This window comes from Debaryomyces fabryi (genome assembly GCF_001447935.2).
Source record: "Debaryomyces fabryi strain CBS 789 chromosome Unknown contig00006, whole genome shotgun sequence".
Lineage (NCBI taxonomy): Eukaryota > Fungi > Ascomycota > Pichiomycetes > Serinales > Debaryomycetaceae > Debaryomyces > Debaryomyces fabryi.
In genome coordinates this window covers 85,614-100,374 of record NW_015385432.1, presented here as the reverse complement: position 1 = coordinate 100,374, position 14,761 = coordinate 85,614, and the positions used below count along the sequence as shown (strand labels likewise).

At 36.1% G+C, this 14,761-nt stretch overlaps 10 protein-coding genes across 10 annotated transcripts; 5 read left to right on the top strand and 5 right to left on the bottom strand.

Moving 5' to 3' along the window:
- Nucleotides 1–183: 183 nt before the first annotated feature.
- AC631_00542 (polyamine acetyltransferase) lies at nt 184–855 on the top strand (the record flags this gene model as incomplete). The annotated part of the gene is made up of 1 exon (XM_015609372.1): nt 184–855. The coding sequence occupies one exon, from the start codon at nt 184–186 to the stop codon at nt 853–855; it is 672 nt and encodes a 223-aa protein (XP_015469832.1).
- A 310-nt stretch (nt 856–1,165) lies between these two features.
- Nucleotides 1,166–2,188, top strand: SAM35 (SAM complex subunit; the record flags this gene model as incomplete). The annotated part of the gene is made up of 1 exon (XM_015609371.1): nt 1,166–2,188. One exon carries the CDS (start codon nt 1,166–1,168, stop codon nt 2,186–2,188), a length of 1,023 nt encoding a protein of 340 aa, XP_015469831.1.
- Nucleotides 2,189–2,223: 35 nt separating this feature from the next.
- AC631_00540 (mRNA splicing protein) lies at nt 2,224–3,765 on the bottom strand (the record flags this gene model as incomplete). Its single annotated transcript, XM_015609370.1, has 1 exon — nt 2,224–3,765. One exon carries the CDS (start codon nt 3,763–3,765, stop codon nt 2,224–2,226), a length of 1,542 nt encoding a protein of 513 aa, XP_015469830.1.
- A 132-nt stretch (nt 3,766–3,897) lies between these two features.
- AC631_00539 (proteasome regulatory particle lid subunit) lies at nt 3,898–4,833 on the bottom strand (the record flags this gene model as incomplete). The annotated part of the gene is made up of 1 exon (XM_015609369.1): nt 3,898–4,833. One exon carries the CDS (start codon nt 4,831–4,833, stop codon nt 3,898–3,900), a length of 936 nt encoding a protein of 311 aa, XP_015469829.1.
- Nucleotides 4,834–5,391: 558 nt separating this feature from the next.
- Nucleotides 5,392–6,819, top strand: AC631_00538 (putative Xaa-Pro dipeptidase; the record flags this gene model as incomplete). Its single annotated transcript, XM_015609368.1, has 1 exon — nt 5,392–6,819. The coding sequence occupies one exon, from the start codon at nt 5,392–5,394 to the stop codon at nt 6,817–6,819; it is 1,428 nt and encodes a 475-aa protein (XP_015469828.1).
- Nucleotides 6,820–7,006: 187 nt separating this feature from the next.
- GDI1 (Gdi1p) lies at nt 7,007–8,353 on the top strand (the record flags this gene model as incomplete). Its single annotated transcript, XM_015609367.1, has 1 exon — nt 7,007–8,353. One exon carries the CDS (start codon nt 7,007–7,009, stop codon nt 8,351–8,353), a length of 1,347 nt encoding a protein of 448 aa, XP_015469827.1.
- Nucleotides 8,354–8,987: 634 nt separating this feature from the next.
- On the top strand, nt 8,988–9,923 carry AC631_00536 (uncharacterized protein; the record flags this gene model as incomplete). Its single annotated transcript, XM_015609366.1, has 1 exon — nt 8,988–9,923. The coding sequence occupies one exon, from the start codon at nt 8,988–8,990 to the stop codon at nt 9,921–9,923; it is 936 nt and encodes a 311-aa protein (XP_015469826.1).
- Nucleotides 9,924–10,053: 130 nt separating this feature from the next.
- Nucleotides 10,054–11,394, bottom strand: DDI1 (Ddi1p; the record flags this gene model as incomplete). Its single annotated transcript, XM_015609365.1, has 1 exon — nt 10,054–11,394. One exon carries the CDS (start codon nt 11,392–11,394, stop codon nt 10,054–10,056), a length of 1,341 nt encoding a protein of 446 aa, XP_015469825.1.
- A 379-nt stretch (nt 11,395–11,773) lies between these two features.
- Nucleotides 11,774–12,055, bottom strand: AC631_00534 (RNA-binding protein; the record flags this gene model as incomplete). The annotated part of the gene is made up of 1 exon (XM_015609364.1): nt 11,774–12,055. The coding sequence occupies one exon, from the start codon at nt 12,053–12,055 to the stop codon at nt 11,774–11,776; it is 282 nt and encodes a 93-aa protein (XP_015469824.1).
- A 289-nt stretch (nt 12,056–12,344) lies between these two features.
- On the bottom strand, nt 12,345–14,555 carry SSK1 (mitogen-activated protein kinase kinase kinase; the record flags this gene model as incomplete). The annotated part of the gene is made up of 1 exon (XM_015609363.1): nt 12,345–14,555. The coding sequence occupies one exon, from the start codon at nt 14,553–14,555 to the stop codon at nt 12,345–12,347; it is 2,211 nt and encodes a 736-aa protein (XP_015469823.1).
- Between the last annotated feature and the right edge of the window lie 206 nt (nt 14,556–14,761).

Genomic DNA, 14,761 nt, shown 5'->3' with positions numbered 1-14,761 from the left:
GTTTAATAAATATGTACTATACTGTAGTGTTATTGGAACATTGCGACATTGAGCCCATGTCGTATCTTTGAAGGCACAATGTCGTGTGCTTGCCTTTGACTGATTCGTAAGGTAAAATGATACGGACTCAAGTCAAAGACATTAATCAGCAGCCAACGATACAAACTGGGTCTTAAATACAATATGTCAGATTTCCCACCTAACTTGTCCATAAGGCCTTTAACTATTGAGGACCTTGATCAATGCGTTCGTTTAGAAAACCGAGGATTTTCAGAATCCGAAAGATGTTCGCCCGAGAAATTTAAATATAGATTAACTACATGTCCAGAGTTATGCTCAGGTTTATTTATTAGAGAATATATCCCAAAATATAATGCTATTAATTTGCCTGAAGTTGCTAAGCAAAAAGAGAAGGAAATTGCTCCAGAGGAAACGGAAGATGAAAACCTCGATGAATTACCATACGAATCGTCCGTCGTCCAAGAAACTTTAATTGGACATATAATTGCCACTAAGACTTATTCTTCTACCATAACTGAGTCAAGCATGGAAGTTTCGTCGAGTGAAGATCCAACGGCCGGGCATTTTGAACATTCAAGATTCATTGGTATCCACGCGTTGGTCATAGATCCAGAATGGCAAGGTAAGAACTTAGGTACCTTATTGATGCATGACTACATTCAAAAATTATCCAATCAAGATTTAGGAGATAAGGTTATCATTATTGCACACAAAGAATTGGTTCCATTCTATGAGAAAATAGGATTCCATAATTTAGGTGAAAGTGAATGCAAATTTGCTAATACCAAATGGTTTGACCTCGCTATTGATTTAGTTCCTGAACAGGATGATTAAGGGTCATGGATTTACAATAATAATTGCAATATCGTACCATAAAGTTCTATAAAATCATTATTTAGTTGTATCTATACTTAATAACGCCTTTTTACGTACAGTTAGTCTATCTTACAATACCAAATTATAATTAAATTACTCGCTATTAAGAATTGTTCTTCTCAATAGTAATTAAGCAAATAGGCATCGGTTTGTTGCTCTATAACGAATTTTAATTCTTAAATTGTGACTGAACTTCCCTTTGGTACTTCTCGCGACAACTTTTTTTCAGGGTAAGATATATAATAGTATAACGAAGTTCTTATTCACTATGTTTGAGGTGCCTGTACCTATAAAGAAGGTGTTTGACACCTTTCCATTGTACACATATAATCCTATTCCCAATACCACGCCTTCTAATATTCAATCTATCGAATCTAACAAGTTTTATTTTACATCCAGCAATGACCAGGCCGATGAGAGTGCATGTTTTACTTTAGGAGTACATAACATATATCTGGTAACTACAGCTAATGGAGAAAAGAAAATACCCTCGGACCCTATTTCCTTAGGGCATTCATTAATTTTATGTCATAAAAATGGCCTTCAGTTACCAACTTGTGGTGATAAAACTGGTAATAAATCGAAGCATTCAATAATGAAATTATCGTATCATGCATCACCGGATAATCAATTGCCAATACTCATTGAGGACGACCTCAAGTCACAAACCCGCAACATAAGATCTGCATTATCGATGAATCAATCTGTTAAAGTGAATAACAAATTTTCTGAGAATGCCCTGGCTCGTATAATTAACGAATTAGTGGATGCAGAGCTTGCTGATTTATGGATATTATGTCTCTTGAGTGACTTACCGAGCTCTAATCCTCTTGTATTTAACAAATTGTTCAGATTAGACGAAGAAATTACAAACTCAACTTTCACGAATAAAATCACAATCATGTCGATTTTGAATGAAATACCTAAATGGGGTTCATTTAAAACAAGATACTCTTATTTATTCGACCATTCTAGAACTAAGTCGTTAATTAATATGCCGCTGAGATTACAATCGGAGGACATATTGGAAGTGTTTGCTAATACAAATAATGAATCTATCAGAAAGGCGTACAATGACAAATTGAAAGAATTTGAAATAAATTTAGAATTGCTAATTGATTACATAGAAAACGAGTCAAGTGATCAAAAGAAGATTATTGAGTTGAAGTTGGTTGGTTTTGTTATCATTATTGATTCATTATTGGATAATACCGAATTACATGCGGTTATTTCCAAGGGCAAATTTAGCTCTTTCGTTAAACTTTGTTACGAAATTATAGGTAAATATTAAGTCTATTAATATACATATTGTACATAGGGATTCAATTAGCATTTTTCCCATACTTGTATATAGCTTTCACCTAAAAACATCAATTCGCTCTCGCAGTTTTCAACTTCTAAATCTCTTATTGTAACCCATTGATCTGTTTTCTGGTCTTTGATTAAATTAACAGACCACTGATGTTTATCATCGCCATGATCTAATTTAATTCCTGGTATTAATTCATGTTTAATGCTAGATATGAGCTTATAGCGTATTGGTTCATCTCCCTGATCGAGCACATATGGAGACATATCTATAACCGATGGGAACTTTACCACAGTCGGATTACCTCTAGAATTTTCCTCGCCATTATCTAAACCTCTATCAATATGAAACATTATATAAGGTGGTAATGGTTTCACTAATTGATAAACTCTTAATTCAGCGCGAGAAACCTGCACTGTCGTCTTTCCATCATATTTCTCAAGAAGCAGTTCAATGGAGACTTGTGGTATTTGCGATGTATGTTCTCCTTGATTTGATGTCCCTTGGAATAAGGAATTCCCTGGCAAATCCAATGATAACACCCAATATTTCAGTATGTTTGTAACCTTATCTTTGTCTTGAACCTTAAAATCTACTTTTTTCGTCAACTCGTTTGTTGTTGTGGTTATTGGGATAGTAGATATTTTAATCAGCCCCTGTAATGATTTAGAAAATATAGTAGATGTGCTCTTAGTACTTTTGATTAGCTGAATATGTAGTTGGTTCAAAAGCCAAATCATAAATGCCTTGGGTGATTTCTGCTCAGCAAGTCCGAATTTCTTCTTAGATGCACCTGAAATATATTGTAAAAGTTCATGAGGGGATATATGACCTTTGAACAAATGACTTGACCATATTTTTCTCACCAATAATCCAAAAAGATTATTCAATTGTGATTTTCTTATGATTCGATCATTGAGATCAGTCTTCTCTGGAAATGTTAGGTTAAGATAAAAATCTCTAATTGGAGGTATATGGCTTAAAACTTGAAATATTACATTGGCATAGTCATTGGCAGAGATGTTATTGAGTCCAATAAATCCAATCACATAAGGCTTGTGATTCAAATCGTGTCCAATTTGTACTTTTTTATGAAGATCCTGTATTGCAGAATTTGAATACACGGGATTCAATAGTAACCTAATGTCCTGTAAATTTTTCAATGCCTTTTGTGACGTTAATTCATAATTATCAGGTAAAATATATGTTTTAGCTGTTTCCAAGTTCATAAACACTCTGTGATTAACATTCACAGAGTGCAAATAGGCATGAGATGATTTCGAACGGCCTTGAAAAAATTTGCCGCAAACTAAGCAACAATATACATTGACATTCGATAAGGATATCAGACAAACTTTCTCAAAATCAAAGTCTAGCAAATGTCTATTAACTGTATCTAAACAAAATCCATCATCATAGCCAGATTCATCATGCGGCTGTGAATTCTGTAAAAGGTATTGAGGCAACTCTTCATCGTCAGAACTATCAATTTCAGGTTTATTGTCAGTCCTTTGCTTTTTTATGGGTCTATCGGTTTCATAGTCCTCTATAGTAGACATATTTGTTTCATATATAAGATATGGCAGTTACGTTTTGCAAGTACAACTATTTTAGCCCACTTTTATTACACAAAATCACAATAGTAAATATATAAAGACTAAATCTATTTTATTATATTATATGATGTAAGCCTAATGAATAGCTAAACTATTAATATTTCCCGTTAATAACGAAGTAACATTTTCTTCGATGGCAGCCTCAGCTGTATCGGATAAGTGCTTCTTTGGATCTTGTTTACCGACATATCTTGTTTTCAATTGTTCTTCCAGCAATTCCTTTTCTTCTTTTACTCTCTGGTTGTACAACTCCGCAATCTTAACCATTTGTTCAGTATTTCCTAAATTCTCGTGTTCCTTATGATTGTAGTCTACCATCTTCAAACCAGATTGCCAGTTTTTCTTATGCAAGTTTAAGAGCATATTGGTTTCATAGGACGTTTTGTGGTAATCGATATTCAATGAGTAGTAGTGACGGTTCAATCCATGGATTAATGCTTGAATGGAAGGCTTGTTCAAATGCCCGACGTTGGAAGTGGTTTGACGAGGTTCTTGGCCCATCATCAACGTGGTGGTGTCGATAGTTCTGAACGCATCAATAACAACCTTACCTTTCACAGACTGGATTGGATCCACCACAACTGCTACAGCTCTCTTATTTAACTGTTCAAATGACTGCTGTGTGTTCACATCGACAGATGATAACCAACAACCAAACCCTGGGTGTGAATGGTACCATCCGACAACCATTTGATCTCTACCCGTTTGCCTCAACATATCCATCATTTTGGTCTGGAAAACATCATCCACGGCTTCAACAGATACACCTGTACCAGATTGAGGCATGGCAAACACATCAATCACATGAATCGTAAATTCATCAACAAACTCTCCTAACATCAATCCCATCACTTCCATTGGAACCCCGGCACGTCCGTGCTTCAACATCTTTAGCAACGCCAATGACGATATATGCACTGTTTCAGCATTATCAATTGCTGGTCCATCTGTAGGAGGTGGTGCTCCTCCTAATCCACCACCTGATCCTAACAATCTTTGTAATCTTTCCATCGTCTATTTATTATAATTATTCTCTCAATTCAGGCTTTTCAAACTTATTTCCAATCAATTACTAGTTCTCCTTGGTTGTCTGTTTCTATTCACAACCTCTGAGTTAATGTAAACGTATATCTATAATAATATTCGAATAATCCTTTAATCTAACCGCTTGGTGGCAAGCTACTGATGTTGGTGAAGTTTGAATATTGGTGGTTTTGTGTCACTTTTATTGCAAATTGGATATATGCAGGAATATTATCCAATTTTACCGTTCAAAAGAGAATATACCCACCTAGAAGTAGCTAATGGTCTGTTTCAGGGTGAAAAAACATATAGGTGTATTGGAGTGGATTGGTGTGTATGTCTGGCTTCTTTATCAAGCGATTGGAGAACTAAAATTTGATAAAATAACCACTAGAAGAAAATGTATGCCTGCGATATACGGAACCATCCCCGGGCTCTTTAACCATAATGAAAGTGCCTTAAATTTTTCAGTCAACCCGTTCCCATAATTTATTGGACAAATATAAGAAGAAACGTAGGAATTACTATCGATAAGAAGGAATTAAGATGGTTGACGTACCTGTATCTTTAAAGGGAAAGAAATACCCAGCAAAGGAGCATGCTAAGAAAGTTTGTACTCACTTTAAGTGCAAAAGTAAGACGGGGTCAAAAAGCGATGTTGCATTTTTCATCAGTGGTGAAGATTTAGAATTGTACGATTACTGTGATCAAACCAAGCCTATTAGACAAAATAGATACTTTTTCTACTTGAGTGGAGTATCAATTCCAGGGTCCCATGTTTTGTATCAATGTGGTACGGATAAATTGGTCCTTTATCTCCCCAACATTGATTTAGATGATGTTATGTGGTCCGGAATGCCAATGAGCTTAGAAGAGGCCAAGGATAAATATGACATGGACGAAGTCAAATATGTTTCTGACTTGAAAAAGGACCTTGAAGCTGTTGCCGAATCATCGACAATTTATACTACAGACGTTAATAAATTCAACCAGCAATGTGGACAATTTTTAACTGAAAAGGATGAAGACTTTTTTTTTGCCTTAGATGAATCTAGATTACTCAAGGATTCATATGAGATTGAATTAATGCGTCACGCTGCTTCTATTACTGATAAGTGCCACTTAGCTGTCATGTCTGCTATCCCTATCGAAACGAATGAAACCCATATCCATGCAGAATTCATGTACCATGCTCTCAGACAAGGTTCCAAGTACCAATCTTATGATCCTGTTTGTTGTAGTGGTCCAAACTGTTCTACATTACACTATGTAAAGAACGATGAGGAAATTGATTCCAAGAGATCAATTTTGATCGATGCTGGGGCTGAATGGGAATGCTACGCGAGTGATGTTACTAGATGTTTTCCTATCAATGGAGATTGGTCTAAAGAACATCTCGAAATATACAATGCTGTCCTAAAAATGCAATCTACAACCATGAAAATGATCAAGCCCGGCGCCAACTGGGACGACCTTCATTTAACTGCCCACAAAATCATGATTGACGAATTCTTGAAATTGGGTATTTTCAACTCCAAGTTCTCTGCCCAAGAACTCTATGAATCCAAAATCTCCGCTAGATTCTTTCCCCATGGGTTGGGCCATTTGTTAGGTATGGACACCCACGATGTTGGTGGCCGTCCAAACTACGAAGATCCAGACCCATTGTTGCAATATTTGAGGTTGCGTAGAACTTTACAAGCCGGAATGGTCCTCACTGACGAGCCTGGTATCTACTTCTCGCCATTCTTGTTAAAGGATGTCTTAGAGGACGAATCAAAGATGAAGTACATCAACAAGGATGTGTTGGACAAATACTGGTACATTGGAGGTGTGAGAATCGAAGATGACTTGTTAGTCACCGAATCTGGCTACGAAAATTTCACCAGTATCACCTCAGATCCTAAAGAGATCTCCAAGATTGTTAAGCAAGGATTGTCTAAAAACAAAGACGCTTTCCATAATGTTATATAGGTATGTCATAGGTAGGCTCTTTGTATTGTTGTTAAGAATGTCACGTGCGAACATCAATGGAAGCAATCACCAGAGTGAATCAATATAGGGTACAAAGAAGTTGTATTCCATGATTGATCATTATATTTCAAGTTATTGTATCGATTGATAGATTAGTTAGGTCAATTTAATAGATATTCAGATTATAATGGATGAAAACTACGACGTTATTGTATTAGGTACCGGGTTAACTGAGTGTATTCTTTCAGGAGTATTATCAGTTGAAGGGAAGAAAGTGTTACACATTGACCGTCAGGACTTCTACGGTGGTGAATCTGCATCTTTGAACTTGTCGCAATTATATTCTAAGTTTAAACCTACTGCTCAAAAACCAGAATTGAAGGGTAGAGATCGTGACTGGTGTGTTGACTTGATTCCGAAATTTTTAATGGCGAATGGAGAATTAACCAATATTTTGGTACACACTGACGTCACTAGATACATTGAATTCAAGCAAATTGGAGGAAGTTACGTGTATAGAAATGGGCGTATTGCTAAGGTTCCTTCTAACGAGATGGAAGCCGTTAGAAGTTCATTGATGGGCATATTCGAAAAGAGGAGAATGAAGAGATTTTTAGAATTCATTGCCAATTATAAGGAAGAAGAACCAAAAACCCACCAAGGATTGAATTTGGATTCCAACACCATGAATGATGTCTACAACCATTTTGGATTAGAAAACGGTACCAAAGATTTCATTGGTCATGCCATGGCATTGTGGTCAAATGATGACTACTTGAATGAGGTTGCGAGACCAACTTACGACAGAATTATCTTGTATGTGCAATCCGTGGCTAAATACGGTAAATCCCCGTATATTTATCCGTTGTATGGTTTAGGAGAATTGCCACAAGGGTTTGCTAGATTATCAGCAATTTACGGTGGTACATACATGTTAGACACACCTATTGATGAAGTTTTGTACACTGACGACAAAAAATTTGCCGGTGTCAAGACAAAGGAAGGTACTGCAAAAGCTCCAATCGTCATTGCTGACCCAACTTACTTCCCAGAAAAGGTTAAGAAGATTGGAAGTAAAGTCATCAGAGCCATGTGTATTATGGATCACCCAATTCCAAACACCAATGACTTAGATTCAGTCCAATTAATCATTCCTCAAAACCAAGTTGGCCGTAAGAGTGACATTTACATTACTGTTTTGTCCGATGTCCATTGTGTTGTTCCAAAGGGCTATTATTTGGCAATTGTTTCGACCATCATTGAAACAGAACAGCCCCATGTTGAATTAGAGCCAGCATTCAAATTATTGGGCCCTAGATTGGATACTTTAATGGGTATCGCTGAATTATATGAACCCTTAGAAGACGGTACCTCCGATGGAATTTACTTATCCAAGAGTTATGATTCCACTTCGCATTTCGAAAGTACTACTGATGATGTTAAAGATTTATATTTCAGAGTCATGGGTAAGCCTTTGGTCTTAAAGAAGAGACCAAATGCTGAAGAAGAGGAGGCCTTAAACGGTCTTGAATAGATGTTACATCTATATTTCTGTTTTGTTTCGTTTAATTGCTCTACCGCATATTTTATTTAGGTATGTATACGAATTCAAAGAAATGAAGATTTCGAGTAAACTGGTAGCTCATATTTATGATGTAATAGTTCAAAAAGTTGCAATTTTTCACAAAAATTGAACAATTGAGCAAATATTATGTTCTATTCTCTTGTTTTCTACCAAATACCCAATCATTACAATACATATAACCCCTGGAGTATTTCAGCTCCACTGAAGTAGTGCTGATGATTTTTATACCAATGTTCATCAATAATTCATTTAGCTGCAAATTTATTTACTTTCCCCCCCCGCGATCCCAATTTCTGTTTTAATCAACATGAAATATAAATGAAGGAGTTGAAGTAATATTCTGAATATATCTACGATAATAATCAGTAGAAGAATTAGAATTATGCTACTGTGGCCCAATTTCACTCAAGTTTCATCTCTGTTAGCGAAATAATAGCTCGAACCACACTAATGTATATTCTTTTGTAGGCAGATTTTGTGTAATATATACTGTGGAGGTAAATGATGAGTAATTCAAAGTCCTTTACTATAAAGGGTTCTAAATTCTTGAATACTAGATACTTTCAAGCCAGTAATACAAAGAATGACTCAATCTGAAAGTCCTGTTGACTCTCATAATTTCCGTACTGTTTCAGGAAAACCGTTAATCGTCGGAACAGGTACTGGTACCAAGTGGCAATGGCTCAAAAAAGGTAGACCGGAAGAGGAAAGAACCAAACTAACCCAAGAATTAATAGACCAATTGCTGCTAGCATTAAACAATGGATTCTATCATATTGATACGGCTGAAATCTATACTACTCATCCGGAGGTAGCAGAAGCTGTCGAGCAAAGTGGTATTAAGAGAGAAGATTTATGGATTACCAGTAAATACAACCCATACCGGAACATTACTGCAGCTGATGCTTTAAAGACGACTTTAGAAGAATTAAAGACTGACTATCTTGATTTGTACTTGATTCACACACCATTTTTTAGTGATGAGTCGACATATAGTATTGAGACAGCATGGAAAGAGATCATTGATGCGAAGAAACAAGGAAAAATTAGACATATTGGGGTTTCTAACTTTGCAGTACAACATTTGGAAAGAATTTTTAAGGTTTCAGAACCAGAGTTCTATCCTGTAGTGAACCAGATTGAATTTCACCCCTACTTACAAGATCAAAGTGCTGATATTACCGATTACTGCAAAAAGCACAATATCTTGCTTGAAGCATACGGTCCTTTGACACCATTATTTAGAATTCAATCAAACGAAGCTGATACTGCGGAAGATCCTTTGAGAAAGGTCTTACCAAAGTTGAGTGAGAAGTATCAGAAAACAGATTCCCAAATATTGTTGAGGTACACATTACAAAGAGGATATTTGCCAATCACTACATCTTCCAAAGTTCAAAGAATTAGAGAGACGTTGGCTATCTACGACTTCGAATTGTCTGCTGAAGATGTTGCTTTAATTGACAAGGAAGGCTCAACCTTTCATTTCAGAAGCTTCTTCGACGGGAAATTTGACTAAAACAAGAGAGTAGATCATAGAGATAGATTATTTCATTCATATAATAATGATTTCCTATATAGAATAGTGTAATAACATAAGACATTTCCTACAAAATGTTTCTAAATTATCGAAGCTGTCTACTTCTTTATTATTGGAATAATAAAGACGCAGCAATTTCGACATTTCCTTGACTCTGTTCAAGTGCAAATATCGCTTCTTGTTTTGAAAACCCCAAACTCACCAATTGTTTGATATCGCTTTCGTTGAATTTAGAAGACAGAGTACCCGTAGTACCCGTATTTTGTCGCTTTGCAGCAGCATTGGCAGCAGCAGTAGGTGGTTTTTGTTTTGCTGCAGGATCAGGAGTAGAGTTAGCCGGAACAATCGAAGAAGTAACGTTATTATTTTCAGCACTATTCGAACCAAGAGGAATGCCGGGACCACCAAAGGCACCACCACTCGAACCTGCAACTCCAGGTAAAAATGGATTAGTTTGAATTTCCAGCTCATGTAAGAATTTTGTTTCTATATTTCCACCAACAACCAAAACGTCTCGTTCCAAATCTAAAACACACTTGTGTCTCCGTAACATATCTAATCCGAATAATAAATCAACATGTGTATCAATTACTATAAATGAACAAGGAATATGTGTATCAGACTCACCAATGGCAATAGGAACACTATGTATTTTACCTTCTATTTTTTGAGATCCAACACCTCTTGCTTCACCAACAAATCTCTTATCAATTAATCTAGAAATACCACATTTCTCTGCAAGTTTCGGAGAAATAATGGTTGACTGAGCTCCCGAATCAACAAAGGCTTGTACTAATACCCCATTAACCTTGATGTTTATATACAACATGTTAACAGAAGTAAACGACTCTGGAGCGATTTCATATGCCAATTGCATATTTTCGTCTATCTGTTCCTGCCTTATCATTTCTAAAATACGAGCCTGACTTTCAGGATCATCAGGGTTTTCTTGTAGTCTTCTTAGCTGTTCTTGTTGCTGAGGATTATACAGTCCTGGTGTAGCTCCATTTTGAAATTGCTGCAACGAACCAATCACCGAATTCTTAAACTCAGCAGGATTATTCAAATTAGAATGCAATTGTGGATTGGATTGACGGAGTTGATTATTTAATTGGGGATTACTCAAGAATTGGGTTCTCATGGCTTCAATTTGGAAATCCACAGCATTTGAATTATTCGAGTTAGCAGTAACGGATGATCCAGATGACGCCGTGGTAGATGCTATGTTACTTTTACCCAACAACACCAAGTCATCATTACTAAGTCCCAAATCTTCTAACGATTTATTAGAACCACTCAATGGTTTCCCGTTATGCTTCAATGCCTGATCTTGTGGAGAAATATCAAACTCTGCTTGGATATATGCTTGGAAATCTTCCAATGTCATAGACTCTGATATGTCTACCGATAATATTTGATTGCTCAGTTCGTTGGATATGGTTAACCTCATTATTGTTGTTCTTTATATATGGAAGAGTGGCAAAAAGGATACTCCGAAGTATTTATATGCTTTGTAGATCTGTGAGTGGCGATATCATACTACAACTATCACAAAACCACCCCTGTACATTTAATACATCAATTTTTGCTACAACCCTACATGAATAGAGGTATAATAGTAGTCAATACGATACAAATTTTATAATATACATGTGCTATAGAAGTACAGAAGATTTTATCTGAATTTATCTATGTCGAATGTGTCTGTTGGTAACTTTTTTGCATACCATGTCAATCTGGTTACTTGTAATCAAAAGGCGTCTATTCTCCCCGTCTCAAGCATAAGTAACACACAAAGAGCGACATACATTATGTAGCAAGAACAAGAATTAAAGGCTTGGAATTAACATAGCGACCTGACTTCCGTTCAACAACATTTTCTTAATAACCTTTCCTTTTTGACCTTCACCATCGAATTCTTCGACGTTTTCTAATACCATATTGACATAATCGTCAAACCCTATCAAAGTTCCATGAAATTCTTTATCGTTGGTCATCAATACTTGAATTTTATGTCCAATGGACTTGTCAATAATTTCCAATGGAAGAATCGTATTCAAAGGAGACTCTTCGGCCGCCGCTTGGCTAGTTGCGTTATTAGTTTCAGACATAATAGAATATGTTAAGGACGTGTTTCAAAACTAGATTGTTCTACTAAAATGCTAGTATATAGAATAAGTTCTCACTAGTTAGAACCAACGATCATTTGGATTCAATGATGATGTTGATGTTAGTGAGAACGCGCACGACTAAGAATATTTTATTAAAGCTAGTTAGAAAAGATGGGTGTGAAGTATAATCGTATTATCAGTGTATTATCAGTGTATTATCAGTGTATTATACGTGTATATAGCTGTAATATTAATGTATATATTAAAGAAATTATTCACAAGAAAGGAATTATTTTGAGCTTCCTAAAGCCCTATCTGAAGAATAGCTGTTGACAGATCTTTTTGCTTTCCATCCATCAAAGTCAATTAATGTTTGCATACACCCCCATTCAGTTATCTTATTCTGCAACCATACCAAATTCACAGGCTTGGTCAAATAATCATTACAGCCCGCTCTTAAAGCGTTTTTTCTGTCTACCGACGAATTGGATGAAGCAGTTAATGCCACGATGATCACAGGTGATCTAAAAACAGTCAAGTCCAATTTTTCGTTTTCTTTCAACTCCAATTCCTCCGAGTTAGAATATGTAGATGCAGTGAGTTCATGCTGAGCAAAAACACCAATTTTGTTTATCTTTTCTAAGTGACGGATTTCCTTTGTGGCTTCTATTCCCGACTTAACCGGCAATTGGATATCCATCAACACCAAATGAAAGCCTCCTGTCCTCCATTTATCGACTGCTTCTTGTCCATTTTTGGCAATCTGGTACGGAATTTTGTATTTTCTTAAAAATGCTCCTAAAATAGCTTGGTTAATGGCATTATCTTCCACCACCAAAACTGATATAGACGGCAATACAGTGTCAGTAGTAAGCTTTGACAGCTTTGTACCTTTAGGCATCATTGAATTAGGTTCCTTCGCTTTTCCAATATAATTAGAATGTTTAAAAGATTCTGGTGTACCAACATTTTTCTTTATGGGTCTCAGATTATTGCTGTCTTCACCACTGAGAATTTGGTCTAAGCTAATATTCTGTTTATTGGATGATGATTCATCAATAGACGGTGAAGGAGATATACTTAGTCTATCATCACCTTTCGAAATATCTGATTTTTGATGATGGTTTTCAGGGTCTGTATTACTTCTTTCTTCTAACTTTCTCCCCCCATTAGAATCTGAGTTCAATTCGTAAGGCTCTGGGACGGAATGCGATTGACTATGGATTCCCATTCCAATATTAGTTAAATTAGTACTCGAATCAACCGGAGACTCATTTATAGGCTCTTGTCTGTTCTTTTGGACGAAACTTTCATCCAAAGAAAGCCTCTTCTTATTGTGAAATGGATTAGTTGATAATGAATTTGTATTTGAAGCAAGTGAAAAATTCTTTGGTAATAACAAAACTGCCTGGGAATTTTCATTATTATTATGATTCGTAACGTTAGTACTAGAAAATGAAGGTGATTGTAAAGGATTTGATTGGGATCTTCTATGGACGTTAGAGCCATATGATAATGGCGATTGTCTGCCATTAGTTATTGACGCTGGGGAGACAGATTTATAATGAATTGTGCCTTGGTTTTGTGCAATCGGATTACTTTGATGCATATACTGCGGTTTAGGTTGATGATATGACTGACTAGTATTTGAAATTTGAGATGGATTAGTAGATCGTATTAGTTGTTGTGATACTTGCGGATACAGTCCTCTTTGATTATAATTATTTGGAAAACCAGCATTGAAACTGCTTCTATTAGACGCAGGTTCTACATATGGAGCTTCAATTATGAAAGCCTCTTGCATTCCCATACCATTTGGATAATAAGAATCTAAAATGTTCCAAACATTCTGGTCAGGTTCTAAGTTGACGTAGCTATAAGGATTTGTCTGCTGCTGAGTTTGAGTTCCCGACGACTGACTGGCAATAGGAGATTTAACGCTCTTGAAATTATCAGGAGATGTCAGCAGGCCGGTGTTAGATGGGTACGTAGTCTTTTTGTTAGCAGACAAATTTTGGTTATTAGATGCAACGTTTACCGTCTGCCTAGCCAGCAAATCCATTTTTATTATCAAGTCGGCTGGATCTATTTCTCTTGCCAATGAATTCGGGAACTTATTAACGACAGCTTGCTTCAAATCATCTATTATGTCATTTTGATGAATTACTATAGTGGTTGGTGTTCCTTGGGACTTCTTGACCCATACTCGGCGAGTAGTAAAAATACTGGGCGAGAACTGCCCTAAAGTATTCTGACTAGTAGATGAAGGATGGCTAAAGTTAATTGGAAAATTGCTTTGCTTTTGTGACGTCTTGGGCATATTTGACTGGTTATTGCTATTGTTATTGGTTTGGCTATTTGACTGACTGTTGGAATTAGTACCTATTGGATTGGAAGTATTCGGATTACTAGGGGGTTGAATTGAATTTTTGACACCAAAGCCGGGTATAAAGTAGCTATGTTTTGATGGAAGTGGCAACAGAATATGTAAATTAGACATTTAGTTTAACTCCAACGTTGATGTTGCCTTAGGTCGGAATTTAAACGTCCTCTGATTTCAGTAGCTTTATAAAATATTCGAGTATTACGTGAAAACAAAAATCAAATACCAGTTAAAAAACCTGAACAATGATAAAGATTCTAAAAATATGAATAAGATCACAGTCTATGTTGACTCTTATCTTCATCCACATTAAATACCCGATG